Raw genomic sequence first — 21,272 nt, 5'->3', positions numbered from 1 at the left:
TTAAATATCACCCATCCTAGGAAGATAGACTGGTCTTTTTAGGCAGACTCCTAGCACATGTGCCCCCCTCTCTCTAGAGCTTGAACACATTTTTGCTAATTTAGGGGCCCCCAGAGGCCAGTAGAGGTCATTAGAGGTTCTAGAACCTGGCTGTGTGGCACTCATTCATTTGGGAATAAAAATTAGAGGAAAATGTCTTTGGAGGTGAAGGCTATTTCTCTACACAGAGATTTTTCCCAACATTCCCACCAAGAGGAAATGTTGATGATCCTTTTGACAAGTGATGTTTAATTTTTACATCAAATGGAAAAGCGTTCTGTTTGATGCTGGCAAGAGCAGAGTGAGAAAGAGTTTCCCAAATAATGCTGAGTGGCAAACCCTGCAGACTTCCAGTGCCCCAGGATTTCTGGTTTTATTTTAATGCAGCAAGCTGCTTTATGAGATCTGCAGCCACTTGAAATATGATTTACTACTCGTAAAAAGTTTCAAATGGATAATGAAGATTCAAGAATGAGACTCACAGTGTAGCATAGTCAATTTTGTTGCTCTTGCTCTCCAGTACATCTCTGCCATTGAAATGAATTATTTATTATAATTTATTTCAACCATGGAAAATAAAACTGTTTTCATTGTGATGTGCACTGTAACGTTCAGAGTAGAGACATTACATGCAGTACTCTCAATTAATTAATCCTGAAGTTTCATCCCAACTTTATCTTCTTTCTTATAAGCCAGAAGACTGGCAGGTAATTCTTTCCCCAATAAACTATGATTAAAATGAATGTTTTCAGAACTAGGGGTAATGTTGGTAATGGAGAAAATTGAGACACCAGCAAAACTAGGTTGTGTATTTCCTTAGATTTTACAGTGGATGAAAGAGGTGTTTTTTAATATCCTAGGCAGTTTATCACTTGGAGAAAAAGCATCCTTTAACTTTGTGTAGGAGGGGGTCGGGGAAGAGAGTGATGTTGGATTAGATGTGGAAATACGCACTGCTAATTCAGGACCAAAAACAGCTTAGGTAACCAGTCCTGCAATACCTTTATTGGTAAAAGGATTTTTTGCTTTTTTTTTTTTTTTTTTTTTTACTTCAAGAGCAAAACTAGTATTCTGTAAAGGCCAAGTAGGCAGGACTCCCAAATGACTTTGCAAAGGAGAATGGGTCACCTATAATTGATTGCAATCTCATTTCTTTAAAAAAAAAAAAAAAGAGGCTCACTGTATCTTGCATTTTGTTCGATTTTTTTTTTCATTTAAAGTGCTAAATACTTGGTACTATTATTATGCTGTAAAGACACAATAGGTATTTAGGAAAGCACTTAATATGTACAGATATTAAAAGATTTAATGTAACATAGATGGTGAGGCTTAGTTAATCCAGGCAGGAAAATATATGCTTATTTGTCTATTGCTTTCATTTTTCATAACATTCCGCTAATATCACATCAGTCGACAGCAGACGAAGAGAACAATTGATTCTTTTTCCCTAAAGATGAGTAGTATCTAATTTGAGGAGGATCACATTTCAATATCTGCTGTGCACGTGGCCTCAGGAACAGCACTCGGTAATGACAGTAACTCCCTTACTTCCACAAGCACTGAGAACCTGGAAGCTTTTCCTCCTTCGGCAGCATTCAGATTCTCTCAGATCCTGGATCTCCATCCTGGGCATGGGGCTCCAGAGAAATTACTGTGGAGCTGGGTAAGAGGTTTCTCTGCCTTTTCAGATCCTACTGCACTATCCAGGCAATCCTGTTTTTATTTCGTTGCTTTGAGCTAGGGCCAACCTTCCCGCTCCTGTCTTCCTGGGCTTCTGAAAGGCCAATTACATGTACCAAGAGATTCCAGAGACTCAGGAGCAGCTCTTCAGTTTTGGGTCCATTTATCATTGGTCGCTCCTCAAAATATCATCAGCTCATTGTATCAAAATCAAAAACAATCTAGCTTGGCCAGAGATGCAGATAATTTTATATTCTACTCCTCTCCCATTAAGGCTCCTTACCTAATGGATTAAGACCCCTCATTCTGCAGATACACCATCTTGGGCACAACCCTGACCATCCTTGCTTTGTCTTCCTCCCCCACTCCCATTTAGATTCAGACACAGGGAGGCTTCATCCATGGCCCTCACCTTTTCTCTAGCTGTCCTTCTTTTGTCAAATCAAAGCCTCCTTCTCAGGCCCCCTTTCTACCATCTTTCAGACAAGACAGATGACTCTTATCCCATTCCCATCTTCCATATCCCCAATCAACAGGCAGCAGAGTTGCAGTATACCTGAAATGAACATGACCCTGAAAGAAGAGGCTAGGCTAGAGATGAAAGAGCTGGATTTCCCTCACTAGACCAAGGCTTTGATCCCTGCAGTGTCAGGGCTCATAGCATCGTTCCAGGTTCAGGTTCTTGTCTTTCTGATATAGGCCGGGAGCCAGAAGGAGGGTTAGAGTTATTTCTTAGAACTCTGTGGAATAGTTTTTAGTTACATTATTCAATATGCTCTAAGAACACTGACAGTGAAAAGTGTTCACCTTGTAGGGAACATTGTAACTCAAAGGAAATTATCTTAATTTACTAATGTTTTCAACGATGTTAATTTAAATTACTGTGTACATGGTACTTTTGGTGGGAGGGAAATTGTTATTTTTAGAAAAACATTCAATGGACCATTTTCCAGAGACAATCTATTAATTATGTCTACAGTTGTTCATCTTGAGAGTCTGAAAATACATTAACCACATTTATACAAGCTTTAGGTAGGAGGCAGGAAGATCTGCAAACTCTCTAGGAATTGCTGCCCTGGATTCTAATTGCAGGGATTGCAGCAGCTGCCTGACTCTTCAGCAGGTGGCAGGGGGGCTGAGCAGGGGAGACGTATGCGGGCATCATACCTCGGAAGGTGCCCAAATGAGCCGTGCCCAGAAGTGAGCCTCCCTCCCCCAGCATCAGTGCTCCAGCAGTCCACAGCAGGAGCCAGACACACTGCCCCGTCACCACTGCTGTGTTTGCGGACAGCCCAACAGTGGCAGGCAGCAGGCTGGCGTGATGGAGCAGGCATGGCCTCCGGCACCAGGCAGACCCATGCGCAAACCTGGGTTGTCCCTCACATCCTGATAGCTGGTAGCCTGATGCCTCATGCAAGCAACTTACTGACTGGGGACCTCAGATCCTTAGTCTACAGAGTGATGATAATGCCTCCTTCAAGTTTAGCTGAGGGTTAGAGACAGCATATGCATGTGCCAAACAGAGTGCTGAGCACCCAGAAGGCTCTCCATAAGCAACAACTGTTAGGACAGTTGGGCAATGAGAAGACTCATCGGGCACGGCTTCTCTTAGGTGCAAGTGCTGGTGGGTAGAGAAGACCGTGGGTTAGCCTTCAGCCTTGGTAGCGCCCCCGAGGGTTCTCCCCAGGAGCTGCTGGCTGGAGGGACACCAGGGGCTTAGGACGGTTCTCAGGCTCTGCACACAGAGGCAAGAGCCTTGGAAATGAAAGGTGTACTAATTTAGGTATTTACCCATTTCGGTTGTTAGCCAGAGATTGAAGCTAGAACTCTCTGTTTTTTATACAATCCCTTTTCAAAATGTTCTTCAGCTCTTTATACTTTCACTGTTGATAGTTCATTCATCCTTTCCCATTCATTCATTCATGTATTCATTCTTTTATTCAGGTATTATTTTCTAAGCTTCTGATATGTGCCAGATGCCATGCCGGGCACCAGGGAAACAGAGAACAGTCCCTCATGGTCGCAGTACCCCGGGGTTTACAGACTAGTCTCACTACCAGTCATCACCGTGCACTCACTTGGGCCATGTGACTGCAGCCATCCTGCTCTGCACAGCTTCTACCACTGAGCCTCCAACTTCCTTAGTGTACACGCTCACCATGTAGCAGCAAAGCATTCAGTACAAACCACATGTTTGCTTATTCTACATCAGCAGGAGGTGAACAGGAAGCTCCTGATGCGAGAGCGTGTGGTCACCACCTTGCCACTGGGAGAGTGTGACCAGCATATCTGGGTTGCAGGGCCCACTGTGCTTCAGGCTTGTGCCCAAAGCGTCTTAGAGTGGAAGCATAGGAGAGGGGCCAAGGGGCGAACAGAGATCCAGATGACACATTACTTTGTCTTACCTTTCCAGGTCAGGTATTTGTAGTAGCTTTGTGTTTGACTTGGAAGATGACAAGTTTTCAGAACAGCAGGAACATTGTTATTCAGACTCCATGCTAATTCATGTGCCAGACCAAATATGGATGGTTTGGGGACTATTTCCTATGGTGGCTTATTTTTTTACTGCAACTCTCAGTGATGTTAGATAATTGTGAGGAGACTGTAATCTCATTTATCTGGACATAATCAAGACATGAAATGGGGTGATTCCCTGAGCCCTGAAATTCCATTAGTTCACACCACAGAGGGAAACCATAGTTGCTAGTAATTATTGAGTGCCTACTATGTGGCAGGCAGTACAAAATGTTTGACACAGATGAAGGAAGTCAGTCCTCATAGCAGCCCTTCAGAGTAGTTCCTATAATCTCTCATTTTATATGTATGGAAATAAAGGCTCAGAGAAGTGAATGACTTGCCCAGCATCCTAGGTTAGGTAAGTGGCAAGGCCAGATTTGGCCTCATTCCTGACTGGCTCCAAAACCCGTCCCTACCACACCATGCTGATTTTGTTTCACTGAGAGACATTTCCTACAAACTCATGCCGAAGCTTGTGGGAAGAAGAAAGGAGAAAGTGCTGAAGCATTGTGGATTATGGTTTTTTCTAAGTGGACCAAGCCACACAACTCCTCTTCCCAAATGATCCCTTCCCTGGTAGAGTAGAAGAGCTTCTTGAGATAATACAGTGGATAATGTGTATGTTTTGGACCAAGGCCTGGAAAATGTAGCCTTGGTTGGGCAAATCTGAAATGGTCATGCCAGCCGTCCTATAACAGGAGAGGAAGTGAGCAGAAGTTGGGGGAGTGGGGGCCCTGCTCATAGGACTCCTTGTACTAAGTCCTGTGGTGCTGTGTGACTCCATGCAGGCTGGGGTGCACTGCTGCAGAGTGGCCAAGGGTTCTCCTTTCAGTGTTCAGGTGTTCGTGTCATTAAGCACAGAGAGCCTTCTACCAGAGATTTTGCACTACCTGGAACAGGATTCTGTACTTAAGCATTTCACCCAGTATTCTTCCAGAGTGGGATGGGGGAGCTTCTCCAAAGGAATTCACCACATTGCTTGTGCTTTTTCCCCCAAACCCTTTTGGATTATTAGGGGAAAAAAAAAAAAAAAAGAGTTCTGGAAATGAGCTGCTACATCAATACCACTTGAGCAGATTTGTTCACTGATCTCCCTTTTTCCAGAAGAGTAAAAAAAAAAATTTTAAATCAGACATTTTAGCCAACTTTATTTTTAGAAAAGCATTTTATTCAAACATCTCCTTACTTATTACAGACATAAATACATGCATTCAGACAAATGAATCCACGGGAGAACCGTATAAAGTAATTGGCACATCACTTCAGGATGCTTTGTCAGTTACTGGAGGAGTTTGGTGCCTCTAACTTTAATCTTTTCCATTAAAATATCCATTCTGCCTTCAGATTGTGAAGCCCATAATATTTTAGACTGTCTCCATAGATCTGTTAGTTTTGGTTGTCAATTTAATTTGTGGCTCTATGACTTTGGGTGGCTTGTCAGATTGTACATGGAAATGTGTAATCTCCAAGGGATGTTCAACGTGGCAGGCTTAAGACCTAGCCTCTCCCCAGAGAGACTGGACATACAGTAAATGTGGAATTGGCAGATTTCATCTGCAACCAGCCTCACTGTTAGGATGATGATGATGAATAGGATGGCGGATGTTTCAAGCTACAAAGATGCTCATTACTCTTGTTATCATATACCTTAAATCTTTATGGCACTCTTTACTCTCTGCAACACTTTTTATTTCCACCATCTCATTTGATTCTCAGAGCATTCTTGTGCTAGATTATTATTTCCCTCTTGATAGCTAATGAAACTGACACAGAGAGGGAGAGCTTCCGTAACTGGCCTGAGATCACTGGGCAGATTGGATTGCAGAAGTGCCAGAGGACAAGAGCAGACTTCACCAAAGCCCAGTTGGGTCATGTGGGTGGTAGCTCTGCAACATGACTGCCACTTCCCTTGTACTCTCTGGAGGACAGGAGCTCTGGTGCTGTGGAACCGGGACTAGAGATGGGAGGTAAAGAGTCCAAGGAAAGGCAAGTGTACCGTCAGCTCCATGCAGGGGAGCGAAGCTCACTTCACTGCCACTGGCCCAACCCCTGCAGCCCCAACCCTGGCCTTCCTCCTTTAAGTCACCCACAGCCATACATATTATGCTTGTCCCCAGGGGGATCTTGCTTAAGTGCAGATCTGCACGTGTCTCTCCTTTGCCACAAACCCATCATGGGCTCCCACTTTTTCAGGATGAAGTCCAGGCTCACCAGCATGACCTACCAGCCTGGCCCTGGCGTCTGGCTTCTCTGGACCCCGTCCCTTCTCTCCAGCCACACTCTGTTTTTTTCCAAACCTCTTTTTTCACTGCTTTCTCTGCTTACAACAAATTTATGATGTTCTCCTTAAACCGCACCTTCTCTATGGAATCTTCCCTGTCATCTCCTCAAAGATCCAGAAGGATTCCTCCATCTGCTGCTAGCCCACTGCACTTGGCCCAGCCTGATTTCTGGGTATCTCTCTGTGCTCTGCCCCAGGATGCTTCTAGTTCCTCCAGAACAGAGGTTGCAGTAGACGCCTGTTATCTTACCTCCCTTATGTGTCTTGCAGACTTTGAATTTAGGATGGATGAGTATGTACATGTAAAAGCAAAGCAGGGGGATCCTTGGGTGGCTCAGTGGTTTGGCGCCTGCCTCCGGCCCAGGGCGTGATCCTGGAGTCCCGGGATCGTGTCCCACATCAGGCTCCCTGAGTGGAGCCTGCTTCTCCCTCTGCCTATGTCTCTGCCTCTCTCTTTCTCTCTCTCCCTGTGTCTCTCATGAATAAATAAATAAGATGTTTAAAAAGTTTTTTTCAAAACAAAAATAAATAAAAGCAAAGCAAGTAAGTGAGTGAATTAGTGAATGAAGAACAAATGTGCCTGAACCCGCAGGGAACAGGATATTCTGAGGTCACATGGAACATGTCCCATTTCTCCTTCCCTCTAAGAGGTGTTGTCCCTCTGTAACTTGACCTCTGGTGAAGTGAGAGTCAGGAAGGAAGGCGAGCTGGGCTTTTACCTGGCTACTTACATGGAGGAAAGCATAGCAGGGTTGAAAGGCAGAGACTGCTCCTCTTAGCTCTGTAACTTCTGACTTCTGCCCACCCAGAAGGTTCTCACCAAAGCTTTTGGTGGTAGTAACTCTTCCTCAGGGAGCTGGGATTCTTGGCCAAGAGTCCCCAGCATTAGAGGCTTACAGAGTCAAAGCTCTTTGTCCAGGAGGAGTCCTCATGGCTGTTGGCAGGATGTAAGGGTAGAAGGTGAGCCCATAAAAGACCTGAGATTGGGGAGACCTCTGAGCCAAGGTCTTCATTGGACTCTGTCTTCTAGATGATGTCTGTCCTCATGAACATCATTGTCTTTGAAGACTGTCGGAACCAGTGGTCAGTGTCCAGGCCTCTTCTGGGGCTCATCCTGCTCAACGAGAAGGTGAGTGTGATTACAGGAAGGTCCACAGGAGGTGGTAGTTGGCGGGGAGGGAGAAGCCAGACACCAGACCAAGCTGTGCCAAGAAGAACAGAAGAACCAACAGAGCTTGAGCTGGGACCTTGAGCACTCAGGGGCAAGGCCATATTCCCCCAAAGGCCTCAGATCATTGGAGGCCTCAAGAGCAGCACTTCTGGAATCTAACACCCCCATTAGTCATCGTGCAGGTGTTTTGCTCAGTAGTGCTTCAAGCTCACCCTCACTCCCCTTCCCTATTTCCAGGGGAATTCTGAGCTACAAATCTTTTTGCTCCTTGTTTGGCTCCCTCTTCTATTTGGGGTCCCCACTAACCTACACGATAGTAGTCCCCTCAGGGACTCAAGCACCCTTCATCTGAGAGCACAAGTCTCCAGCTTCTAAGTCCACTCGCCACCCTGGGCGTCCTCCCAGGCCCTCCAGCTTCTTGACCCCACCCCTGTCTCCCCAGCAGTCAGTAGGAACAGTGCATTACTGCTCAGGAGAATGAATTGTCTATACAATAAGATAGTACTGGGGAGAAAGACAGTGAGATTAGAGGCAGCCGCATACATTAAAATTCAAACTGAAATCCCAGCCTTGGAAGGAAACTAATAGAAGAAGAAAATATATCAAAAAGAGAAGAGCTGTCTCATCATTCACCTGTGCTGAAGTATCCAATTTTAGCCACATTCAATAGCACTGTCATTCATCTTCCCTCGGTGTTATTGTGATTTAAATCCAAGCTCTATAAAAGAGAGCAGTTCTTTTAAAATGATTGAGAGGGAATAAGGGCAAATTCAGTGTTTAGAAAAAGCTTATGACATCACAATATTATACTTTACTGATGGAGGCAATATTTCATGGTTTGGGATGAAAAACTAATAATTTTCTATTTGGTGTGAGTCACTGCATCATTATAAAAGGGAAAAATAAGTAGTTTTGTGCATTCCCAATCTTGTTCAGGAAGACACTGTGGTTTAAGCGTAATGCCTCTGATATATAGTATTTAAGTATTAGTCTGACTACATATTAATTATGTGTGTTTTTGATGTGGGCTGTTTTAATGTATGATGGAAATTAAATATCAAGCTGTTTGGGCTTGGAAGGATAAACACATGACTGGCAAAATGTTGTCTTTGTGCTGAAATTAAGCTGTTTCCAGTGATCAGGGGCTGTGTGTCGCGTGAGAGCTTGTGTGTGTATAAAAGCCTGCAGACCCCAGCAGAGGAGAAGGGGTGTGCAGTTCTTTGTGACTAGGTATGACAGGTACATTTCTTCGTGCCTTAAGGCCCTCCCTGAACAAAGCAAGCCCCCCTACCGCCCCACCTCAGCAAAGCGACCCCACCCCGCCTAACCCAGGGGACAGGGACGTGTGACAAAGTCCGGGCACGTGTGAGGAGTGAGTCACTAAAGCCCTGGACAATGACGCAGCCTGAGAGAGCCCTGGGTCTCTCCTCCAGTTACCCCAAGTTCTCCCTCTTAAGTCCTTCCCCTCGGCTTTAGATGAGGGGAAGAACTTCCTCTTTCATCGTTTCTGTGATGAGTGGAGATGAGAATCAGGACGGCCTTCATGTGCTCGGTCCCCCACAGAGGACCCCAATTGTTCTGTAACAGTAGAACAATCATCGCAAGAGATTTCTTTGAGAAGGAACAGTACAGTTTATACCTAGAAAGGTATCTCTTGCCTTGGTTTTCTCTGAAGGCTTAACATTCAAAGTGGGCCTGGACCGAGACTTCTCTGAGAGTGAGGAACACTGAGACCCTCCCCCCAGCTCCCTGGGGGCCCAGGTTTGGAGTCAGGGCCCTGAGGCTGTTCTGTCTCCCCACAGTATTTCAGTGAACTGAGGGCAAGCCTGATAAACAGCCAGCCTCTCCCCAAGCAGGAGGTCCTGGCCCAGTGCTTCAGGAACCTGATGGAAGGAGTGGAGCAGAACCTGTCCATCAAGAACAGAGACAGGTAAGCACTGCCTGGTGAGCTCAGCATCTCTGGCTTGTGGAGAATGACAGCATCGTGCTGAGCACAGCTCACACATTGATGTGAAACCTCGTAATCCTAGACTCAGTTTATTTCCATCCAATAAATATTCCTGGGTACTTGCTTTTTTTTTTAAAAGCACCACTACATGTAGTCCTAGGCACTGCATAGGGATGCACAGATGAATGAAATGCATTCCTGTGCCCTTACACACTCTACAGTCCCACAGAAGATATAAAATATAACTCATTGCAAAGGTCAAAAGAAGGAAAGCCCAGATCTACTATGAAGGTCAAGGAAAGGCTTCCCAGCATTTGAATAAGCACAGGCTTTGAGGTCAGATGGACTCCAATTTAAATTTTATCCCTGCCCTCTACAGGCTGTGTGGCAGTGGATAAGGCAGTCAGCTGCCCTGATCCTCCGTTTTCTCACCAACAAAACTGGTGGTGACACTTAAATGACAGGATGTAATGAAGCATAGTGCCTAGGACATAAGAGCCATAGTAAACATTAGTTCCTCCCTCTTTCCGACCTTTAAGAGTTGCCAATGAGATCTAAATGAAAGGAACCCAGACTTACCAGGTACACTTTCATCCATTCATTTATTTAGAGCACAAAATTTTATTGAGCATCTACTATGTGCCAGGCATTGAAGACACTAGTGGTGAACTAATTGTTCCAGGTTTTGCTTTACAGAGTTTCTAATGGAAGAAATAGACAATAACAAACAATGGGTGGGGGTTGGGGGCTGCCTGCCCCATTCTTTAATAGAATTGGTAATATTCAGATGCTTCATCATTTGAAGTGCAAGGCATCAGTCCTAGTAACCACAGCCGCATGTGGTAGGGTCCCTAGCCTGGTCTCTGGCAATACAAGACCAAGTCCTATAGGCTCCATAGACACACTCTTGACTACTCATCCCATGCTACAATCCTCTGTCAGGCAGAGGGGCAACCTCTGAGGCCTGCAGAAGAGACTCAATGAATGGGGACACCACAGGTACCTGAGGAGGGGACATTGCTTCACCTGAGGCTTGGGAATTTGAGTACCACCCCCTGAGCTGCCCTGTGAAATGATGTGTGACAGCCCTCCTGTTTAAGTGAGTACAGCTAGTGAGGCTTTCCATGTGCCATGCATTATGTTGAATACTTACAGGCATTGTCCCAATTGATTCGGTAAATTCTCACTTTGCACAATCCCATGAGTTAGCTACTCAAGTTGAGTACCTGGACAAGAAGTTAAGTGTTCATCCAAGATCACCTAGCTAAGGGTGGAGTCAGGATTTGAACCCAAGTAATCTAGCATGGTTTTCTCATCTGCAAAATGAGAATACAAATACCTACCTTTGAGAAGACTTGTGGTGCTTAAATGAATTTATATATAAACTCAAAACAGGGCAGCCCGGGTGGCGCAGCTGTTTAGCACCGCCTGCAGCCCAGGGTGTGATCCTGGAGACCCCAGATCGAGTCCTGCGTCGGGCTTCCTGCATGGAGCCCGCTTCTCCCTCTGCCTGTGTTTCTGCCTCTCTCTCTCTCTAAATGAATAAATAAATCTTAAAAAAAAAAAAAAAAAGTTTAAAAAAAATAAAAATAAACTCAAAACAGTGCCTGGCACATAAGCTTTGATTCTTTTTATATTCCTTACCATCCATGTGTAATTTGACTTTTAAAAACAGGTTTTAAATAGTACACCCACGAAATACGCCCCTCAAAATGGTCCAAGTGTATCTGGTGGTAACCCTTGTTTTCCGGAAGGGAAAGGGGGTGGGGGAGGGGTGGTGTTGGTGGCTTAACAGTAGTGGCAGCGGTGGAGGCGGGGGAAAGAGCTCAAACAGGATCGGGGCGCTCTCCAAGGTCCTGAGCTCCACAGTGGCTTTCTCGTGCAGAGGCTCATACAGCCTCAGCCTTGCCACTGCCCTCGGCCTTTCTTCCTTTTCCACAGGTTCACCCAGAACCTGTCCGTCTTCAGAAGAGATGTGGCGGAGGCCCTGCGGAATGATGGCAGCAGCGAGCCATGCAGTCTGGACATGATGAGCTGACCACCTTCCCTGACCATGTGCCAAGCAGCCTTTATCCAGAGACTCTTGTGCGTCTGGGTCCCAGGACAGTGATGTTAGCTAGCCCAGGAGAATCTATTTTTCAAAACAAACAACAACAAAAGCCCTGCCTTTTTATAAGTCTGGCCTAACTGTAAGAATTTATAATAGTGCACAATGTAAATTCAGTCTTTGCTCAGAAAAAGCGAAAGATGTTTTCAGTCTTTCTATAAAATACCATTATCTTTGTTCTTATAATGCTCCGAAAAGATGTAGAAACAATATTTAACCAAAGAACTTAATAAACCAGGTTTGAACCCACGTCTGTACTAGTTAATGGTACTCTGTAATCAAGGTCGTGAACTCTTGCTGGAGATTCAGCCTTCAACATGCACCCTGAGTTGAGACAAATACCATTTGAACCCGTTAAATTAGTAGTTTGTTATGAGTCTGGAAGAAGCAGCGTTGGGGGTCTCTGAGCTGTAGGCATTTAGAACGAGCCTGGGAGCACTCTGAAGCATCCCACAGGACAGCGCACAGCCCTCTTGGCCTCAGCAGCATCTGATAAACTTGAGAGACAGTAACACAATTAAATGACTTACAAACAACGTTTGCTTTTCACTGGCATAAATCTGAAGTGGTTCAGTCTAGAAGAATTAAGCTGTGCAATTACTGCCTGCAGAGATATTCCTTCAGAAGGAGTCGGGTAGCCCCTGCAAGAGGTGCTGGGTGGTGCTGGCACCCAGTCAGTCCTTCTGCTTCCATTTAACTTTTAAGACAAGCTGAAGGTGCCTAATTAGAATATACATTCGAAGCAACACTGACCCCTTGGGCCACCCAAAACAGGTGCTAAAGTTCAGATTTTTAGAGGACAAAGCACAGCTGGTTTCCATCCCTCCACAAAAACTCTTACCACTGTGAGGATTGCAACTTAACCCAAACCCAGGACATGAAGGAGGCTTTCCAGTTTGTGGTGGACTGTAACTAGGCTATTAATTTGAGATTGCCACTGTCAAATGGCTTTTGTACCTAACTTCTCTGTCTTCATGGCTCAGGCTTGTAGTAAATATTGTGCCTTTTATTTCTAATAAGACATGAAAGGTTGGCCTTCCTGGTGAAGAAGTAAATCCACAGGCTCCCGTTATAATCACGTTTCCCAAACTAGTGTTTCTTGAAAGCTTTCTCAATAGTTGAGTTTAGCAACAGGCTTGTCACACAGAAGCAAAGTCACCCAAGTTTATCTGAAAATGTTTTTCTTCTGTATGTGAGCCCAGGAAATCAAAGAAACGTGTGTCACAGAAAGCATTGTTTCTGGTATTCCATGGATAAGCAAGCCTTGGCTATATTTCATTAGCAGCAGGAAATTTTCCTTGAGAAGGCAAACTCTAAATTTTATAAAATATCAGCTATTGGAAGAAGTCTGACTTGACAATTTCTGTTTCAGGGGCTCATTACTGCATCCTCATCCCACAAAAATGCTTCATAGAAGGCCTACCCTATCCTGACACTTCTTTGTAAAAGTCTAGAACCTAAAAGCACTGCACCACCTACATTGAAATGCTCACAAAACAGTAAGAGTGTGCACTTGCTTTTCTTTGCCACATTGCCAAAGGTCACGTGGTGGTTTTACACCAGCCAGGGAAGGCTCTGTCAACCTCGGCCTTGGAGAGCTGCTCCCACAGGAGGACTTGTCAGGCCTGCCCCCACTGCCGACTTCATCGTGGTGGGGGATTTCCAGAATGCACGGGGAGGCCACACACAGTCTAAGAACAGACACAGCACACCCTTACCAGAGCACCTGCCGTGCCCTTTATGTGTGTTCTCTCCCTTGATCTTCACAAGAGCCCTATGAAGATAGACAGCATTACTCCCACTCTGAAGAAGACGCTAAGGCCCAAAGGTGGGTACATAGCCTGCACAGGTCACACAGGTGCATGTCTCTCTCACCTCAAAGCAATTCCTGCTTTCTGCCAAGAAGACCTGTATTTCAGAATGGTGAGTTGAAACCAGTTAGTATTTACATCCACTTCCATTTGTTTTTCTGAACTCTGTGGCTTACATAACAAATGACCCCAAAATGCAGTGGCTTAGAACAACACTGATTGTCTCACAGTTTCTGAGGGTCAGAAATCTGGGTTGTCTGCTCAAGGGTCTCCCACAGACTGCCATCGGCATTGTTGGCCAGGGCTCCGTGGGGGACAGACTTGCATCCATGCTCACTCACAGTTAGGTGTCAGTTCCTCACAGACTGGCCATCTGAGAGCCACAGTATCTTGCCAAGTGGGCCCTTCCATGGGGTGGCACAAAAAGGGGCACCTTGCTTCGTCAGAGCGAGCAAAAGAGAAGAGACAGTGCTGCAGTCCGAAGTCCAACCTCTTAGCTAACCTCAGAAGGGCCATCCCATCACTTTTGCTGTATTCCATTAGAAGTAAATCACATGTGGGACGCCTGGGTGGCTCAGTGCTTGAGCATCTGCCTTCAGCCCAGGGCCTGATCCTGGAGTTCTGGGATCGAATCCCACGTCGGGCTCCCTGCATGGCGCCTGCTTCTCCCTCTGCCTGCGTCTCTCATGAATAAATAAACAAAATCTTAGGGCAGCCCCAGTGGCCCAGCGGTTTAGCGCCGCCTGCAGCCCGGGTGTGATCCTGGGCTCCGGGGATCGAGTCCCCTGTCAGGCTCCCTGCATGGGGCCTGCTTCTCCCTCTGCCTGTGTCTCTGCCTCTCTTGCTCTGTGTCTCTCATGAATAAATTTAAAAATCTTTTAAAAAAATTCTTAAGAAACAAAAATCGTTCTTTAAAGAAAAGTAAATCACTGGCACCGGCCCCTCCCTGTCCAAGGGGAGGGGTTACACAAGGGCCTGACTACCGGGAGGCAGGGACCTGTGGAAGCCATTTCCTGAGATGCCTGCCAGGGCTCTCTCATCCTGTCTTTGCCGGAGAGGTTGAGTTTGGCTCCCAGTTTCTACTTTGAAACCTGGAAAGGAACCCTGATTTTCTTTGGAGGGCTAAGTTCCATTCTGTACCCTGAGGACGAAAAGGGGGTAGGGAAGCTGGGATGTTTCAGGAGCGCGTTATACTGCATGCTCTGCGCTCACTGAAGCTGTTTGGGAACTGTGCCCCCACCCACAGCCTGCCCTGGGAAGGGATAGTGAGGACCCCTGGGCAGAAAGTTCTCTGCAGGGACACCCAAACATGTGGAATCTACAAAAAGAGGACTCGGTGGATCTGTTACGTGCTCTCACACGATCACAGGCGTGTGTGATTCACATTCAGCAACAGGAAGAAATAAATGGTGCAAACAGTTCTGTGAGGCCAGAGTGAGGGTGAGGTGGAAGGTGCAGGCCAAAGCTGGCTCACCTCATTCTCCTGAGTCTGCTGTGCAAACAGGCATCGTTCATGCAAGGGGCGAGTGGGGGAGGCTCAAAATCCAGCCAACTGCTCCAGCTGATACTAAAGCAAGGAACAGTGTGAAGGTGTTTTGACTTCCACACTGACTTAACAACCTGACCCTGAGAAAGCTCTATCCTGCATGTGTTCTAGATGTTTCCATTTTTCTGTGCTTTTCATTCAGGCTTCTCTAGGAGTGGGGCGTGAGGGGGCACCGTGTGATCATCCCAACTGCCCAGAAAAGCCATCTCGTCCCCCAGACTCGCTTCCACTGGCCCTGCCAACCTAGAAGTGCTGTTGGGTTATGGTACTGGAGGTCTCTTTCAGCATGCAAAACAGGCCTGGCACGTAGCCACCAACTGAGACTCTGGACGATTAGCTACCCACAAACAGAGAATGGGGCATGAGAATAAAGAACAGGATAGTCTGGATGAGAGCAATTGGCCTAAGTGGAAAAATGTGGCGTATGGGAACCCCCATCTAGATCGAGGCTGGTCCAGCAGTTTGGGGGCAGTAGCATCTGGGGGAACTCAGCTCCTTACAGTGAGAAGGGAAAGAGCACCTGGAGAGAAGGAGAGAAGAGCAAGGCGGAAGGGTGGGGGTGGGGGGGTTTCAAGGCGAAAGTTAAATGATTACAACCATGATCATTTATTGAGCACCCACTGAGCATTGTAAATTGCCATCTCACTTAAATTTAGTATTTCCCAATAAGACTGTCAAGTAAGTAGAAGTATCCCCATTTCAGAGATGAGAACAGCAAGACGGAAAGACTAACCCGAGGCCACATAAGCTTGAAGAGTGGACAAACCGGGTTTCAAAATCAGGTCAGCCTGACTCTAGGACTCATGGTTCTTTTCGTCTCGAACCCCTGAAGCTGGGTACCTCACCACGGGGCATCAGGGACAGTAGGTGGGGAGGTGGATCTGGAACCCTCTGGGGCCCCCCCAAATGAGGCTGGACCGTCAAAGAAAGGCCAGTCCGACACCTGGGCTCCTGAGTGCTGTGTCTACAGGCTCTGCCACCGATTCATCCTCCTCCCTAAACTTTATAAAATCGTTCTTGAGACTTTTTAATGTTTTATTGAGGTGCAAGTTTACGATGACAGCAAACCTTTCAAACTACAGCAAGAGTAACCTGCCTCCTTGGCATATTAAAAAATAATGGTAGTGTCGGTTTTTACGTCCCATAGTTTGGATTGCTGATAAGAGCGCTTCCTTGACAAGATTCTTTTTGAGGTTTACAGAAAGCGTAATAAAATATGTAAGTTACATTTCCACAAACAAAAGCTATAACATAAGTTATTTATAAGCGTGAGATACAAACAGTATCACGATAAATAAACCATAAAGGGTACCTGCAACATCCATCTTAATGTAATTTGCCCAACCAAAGTGTTGAAACAAAGTCAAATTTAGTAGAGAAATCTGTCAGGAAGAGAGGAAAGTTGTAGAACACGAAATGGAGAAATTGGCTGCTGGGTGGTGGAGGGGAACAACAGGGCATGAGGTCAGGTGTGGGGGTGCCTCAGAAGGCCCCCCCCCCGGCCGCCCTCGGCCCTGTCCTCGCCCCCACCCCCCTGGTCTGGGTGCACTGGCCAGTCCCTGCACCCCTGCTCACGTGCCCCTCCGCCCAGCAGCCGCCCTCCCTTCCTGTCTGCCACCCTGTATCCTAACCCCCAGCCCCCACCCAGCCCCCGCCAGCTTCATGTGGCTGCCTGGTCCCCTGCCAGGCTGGGCCCTGCTGGGACCTCCCCAAGGCAAGAGGTCCTGGAAGTCCTTCATTCGCCCACCACAGAGAGAAGGCCGAGAATGAGACAGTCTCTGCCTTCACAGAGCTGCCAAACAGGATAAATCAGGTGGGTTCCTCGGGCAGGAAGGCAATGAGGAAACTAAACGGAGATGGAGAGTGGTGGGGGAGGGGAGCAGCTTTGAGGGCGTGCAGAGAGGGGGTAGAGCAGAGCCCCCACCCGGGGCTCCAGAGATGGAAAGGCACCAGCCGTTGGGCAGAGCTGGGGAAGCGAGGGCTGAACCGCACACGCCCAGGCCTGGGCGCACTCGGATGCCTTCCCCCACCCTCGGGCCTGACCTTGCTGTGTGCTCCTCAGTTCAGGACCACAAACTCTGATGACAGTCCTGCGATGGACCCCTGCCCCAAGACATGGAATCAAACGCCGCGACCACTGTTCTGTCCTGAGGGAACTCTCAGACACCTGGGGCTGGCAGGGGGACGGAAGTGAGCCCCACCATGGCCAGCGCCCCCTCCTGAGCTCCTCCACCCGGAGGGCCCCTCCACTGGCTTCCCCTCCCCACTCAGTCCTGTGATGGGACCCTTACCACCTGCTCCCAGAGTAGAAATGGGGGTCTGGGGTAAAGAGAAAAGCCTGGGCTCTCCAGTCAATATAGTCCTGGATTCAAATTGCAGCTCCAGCCTTCCCAGCTGTGTGTCCCTGGGCACACTCCCCTAAGCCAACTGTCCTTTGAGTCTCATGACCTGCGCTGGGGGACACACAGCATACAGGACCAGGTGGCCTTTGCCTTCCTCCAGCTGGCAGAGTTTTGGGCCCTTGAAGGTCTCTTTGGGAACGTTCTTCCCCTAGTCCTCCCCATCGTGGGGAGTCAGCAGTGAAGAGCTTAAACTGCCTTACTCCCACTATCAGATGGGGAAACTGAGGCCCAAAGTTGAGACATGGTCCAGAAAATCTGCATAAGGGCTCAGTACATGTGTGTTGAATGAGTGAATAAATTTGGGCAGGTGTCTCTAGCGCCCTGCATCCTGAGAACTGCCAGTGCCCCTAGAGACTTCTATCTAGGGTGCACGAACCAAGAATGGAAGGTGGAGACGTAAGCGACCTGTGACGCGGCATGTCGCCAATTATGTGTTTGTGTCTTTGTCTATGGAAGTATCCCACGGAATCTTCATCAGCCTTTAAGACAGGACTGCCGACCCGAATATGTTTAAGAGCCCTGGTTCCACCTCCACCCCATTTCATGGATGGGGAAATGGAGTCCAGTTCACACAAGAGGTTGGTGGCAGAGCAAGACTGAACTAACCCAGCCTCCTGCACTCGGGCAGTTGGGAATCCCACACCCAGTCTCCCACCCTGAAGCCACCCCTCTCTGCTGTGTCTCCCAGCAAGGCCTCTCTGCTAGCTCTCCCCTCCTCCCAGCCTCTCCTTAGGGGAGAGACACGATGCCCAACACTTTGCCCAACCAAAGAGGGCAGACACGATGGGCTGCATTCTGGAAGTCTTTCCGGCCCCCACAACCCCGGTTCTCAGGATTCTCATTTCCTAATCTCTCTTCATCTGCGTCTGCGTGTGTCTCTGTCACTGTCCGATTGATAGCAAGAAGGGAAAGCACAAAATCAGAATTACAATCTCAGACTAGACCAAATGCGCAAAAATGCATTTGGGCAAAAAAGTGCTTAGAGGTAAAGTTATGATCTGAAATGTATGTATTAAAAAGACAGGAAATCCCAATAAAAACTAAATTTTCACCTCAACAAACAATGAAGAAAATGATTAATGAAAATAAAACATTCCTCAAAGACACAGCAGAGAAAATAAGAGAAGGAAATAAAAGTCTTATCTTTAAGACGCATAAAATAAACAAACCTTTGGCAAATATGCTAAGAGGAGGCACAGCTGACTAACACGGAATAAAGAGCAGAGGACATTAGGTCGGATTCACAGGAGAGTTTGGAACTCTCGGAGAATCTTCCCACAGCATTGTAACAATGAATTTGAAAACTTGGATGAAACGGACACTTCTGGGCACGGGCTGCCAAATGTGAGCGGGCATCACAAGCACCTGGAGGGCTTGTGAAAGCAGATTGCGTAGCCCTGCCCTAGAGTTTCAGATTCAGTAGGTCTGGGCTAGGGTCCAAGAATTTGCATTTCTACCAAATTCCCAGGTGCTGCTGCTGCTGCTGGCCCAGAACCCCTGTCCTAGGGACTACTCTCTGCCCCATTTTCTGGCCTTCCTGGGCTAACAGCTCTGCTCTGCTCTGTGTGGGTTGGGAAGAAAGACGGGCTGTGATCAGGGGCCCAAAGCGCCTGCTGCTGGAAGACCTTGAAGCCAGGCACCTCCGAAAGCTGGGCCCCGGGGCGGTGAGGCCGAGTGCTGTCTGCTGCTGCTTTCACCAGGCTGGGCTCATTTCTTCCCACGACACTGGTACTGTTGCTTTACTAGACCAGAAACTGAGGCAACAAAAGATGAATGATTCCCCGAGCCCGCAGCTGGTAAACAGAGGCCAGAGTCTGGTCCTTAAGCACTGGGCCACCCACCATGCCCTGGGCGCAGTCCCAGCCACGCCACCCACCTCTCTTTGATCCCAAGCCCACATCCCCACGTGGGGGTGCAATCTACCAAAGGCAGGGAAGGGAGGAGGACAGGCCTGGCACCCAGGGCTTGGAAGCCAGAGGGAAGTGGAGCCCCGGAGGTGCCTCCTTAGCCCTGGACACGGAGGGCTGCGAGCTGCATGAACTCTCTGACCCTAAGTTCCCTCACCAGGTAAAGAATGGGATCAATTACCACCTTTCCTCACAGGGTTGTTGTGAGGAATAAGTAAGCGCTCACCCCCCTGCCTGGCACACACGAAGTTCTCAACCTACAGTGGCTCTACGTTGCCGTTAAAGTTATTATTATATAATCCAGTTTCTCACAGGCATGTCCACAGACCTTATCTCATTTACTTCTCACAGCCACCCTGGGGGTAGCTATTACCCTTCCTGTTTTACAAATAAGGAAAATGAGGCTCGGGAGAGGCAATGAGGGAGCAAACAGCCCCCAACCACCAGTGGCAGAGTCTGAATTAGAAGCAGGAGGCCCCCAGCATGAAAACAATGACGTCTGCTCCGCTTGAAGGCCCTTGCATCCCCAAGGGAGCAGAGGAGGGCTCACCCAGCCCCCACTCCCCACCCCTCAGTCCCCAGTGGTCTCATCACCTCATCCTCCCCACTCAGCAAGAGCCAGCGACTTGCCCAAGGTCACGCAGCGGGCGGTGACCTGACTCAGGAACCCAGGCCTTAAGACTACAAATCCTGAGACCTCTCGTCTTTGGGGGCAGATTAGAGGAAGAACCCCCCACATGCTGCCTCTTCCCCTTCCTGGTCCTCTTAGGACTGGTCCCTTAGATAGACAAATACATTTTTTTCTCTCCAAGAGACCCAGACTCTGCAAATAACAAAACTGCAAACAAACAAGAACCATCAGAATAATACATCAACCATCCCGTTAGGGGCGGGGTGGGAGGGCAGCCACAGCCCCTGGGTGCCCACTTCGTACCAGGCCCTAAACCCTGCGTTCTCCGGGTATCTCAGTCAAGGCTTAGGACAATCCCACAATGCGTGCATCGCCCGCTTCACAAACAAGAGAACCGAAGCCTGCAGATAGGAAGCCACTGGCTCAAGGTCACTGCGCTACACCGTGACCCACCCGAACCTGAGCGCTCGCTCCTCCGGCCGCCCGCACGCCCGCGCTCTCGCCCCCGCAAGGCAGGGAGACCGGCGGAGGGGCCTGGCCGGGCTGCAGCCCTCAGTTCGCACCTAACGACTTCAGAACTCGCGGGCGGACGACGATTCTGTATGCCTCCGGGGCAGACAGGCGAGGCCGGGGGTGACCGGCCGCGGCGCCCCCTCGCCGGCCCGACGGTCCCCGGGGCGTGAGCCGAGCGGGGAGGGAGGGAGTGGTCGGCGCCCGGGCGGGGCGGGCCGCGGCGGGGGACTCGCGGCTCGGTCACCGCCACCCCCACCCGGGGAAATCCCGCTGTTGCTCTGAGCGTGAGCCGCCCCGCGCCTCGCCCGAGCACCCCGGTGCCCACACCCGCCGTGCCACGGGCGGGCTCCCACGCGCGCCCACACTCCCGTCCATCCTGCAACGATTTCGAGGGGCCGGATCCCCACTCCCCCCCGAGCGACCCTGGGTCGCTAGAGCAGCCGGGCCGGGCACGCGTGGGCACCTGCGAGTCACACCTCGGTCCGCCCGGCGGGAGCCGGGGAGTGTCTCCAGAGGGGCCCGGGGGGGGGAATTCTCCCCACGCGGGTCGGCGTCCCTGCGAGCGCGGAGCACGCCGCGGCCTCCCCTGCCCCGCGCGCTGGGGGCGCGGCCCCTGCGCCGGCTGGTGCGCTCCTTGGGTGGCTCCCGTGGCGGTGCAGTGTCCAAGGCGCTTCCGCGGGGTCCACGGGGTCGTTCCGGGCTTGCGACTCCATTGGAAT

General features: G+C 48.8%; 1 protein-coding gene across 7 annotated transcripts in view; it reads left to right on the top strand.

The window, feature by feature from the left end:
• The window catches only part of RANBP17 (RAN binding protein 17), a 307,665-nt gene extending 295,673 nt beyond the window's left edge, over positions 1-11,992 (top strand). For 4 of the 7 annotated variants that reach the window (XM_077895559.1, XM_077895556.1, XM_077895558.1 and 1 more), the window contains 3 exons: positions 7,548-7,646; positions 9,491-9,618; positions 11,578-11,992. In XM_077895559.1, coding sequence (XP_077751685.1) covers positions 7,548-7,646; positions 9,491-9,618; positions 11,578-11,674 — 324 coding nt within the window. In that variant the 3' untranslated portion in view covers positions 11,675-11,992. Of the gene's footprint in view, positions 1-7,547; positions 7,647-9,490; positions 9,619-11,577 lie in introns of those variants that run through there. The other 3 variants (XM_077895557.1, XR_013378157.1, XR_013378156.1) reach the window with 3 other exon arrangements.
• The last annotated feature ends 9,280 nt before the right edge of the window (positions 11,993-21,272 follow it).

Source organism: Canis aureus, chromosome 4 (assembly GCF_053574225.1).
Source record: "Canis aureus isolate CA01 chromosome 4, VMU_Caureus_v.1.0, whole genome shotgun sequence".
Taxonomy (NCBI): domain Eukaryota; kingdom Metazoa; phylum Chordata; class Mammalia; order Carnivora; family Canidae; genus Canis; species Canis aureus.
The sequence above is the reverse complement of the archived record's forward strand: the minus strand, read 5'-3'. Positions and strand labels throughout refer to the sequence as shown.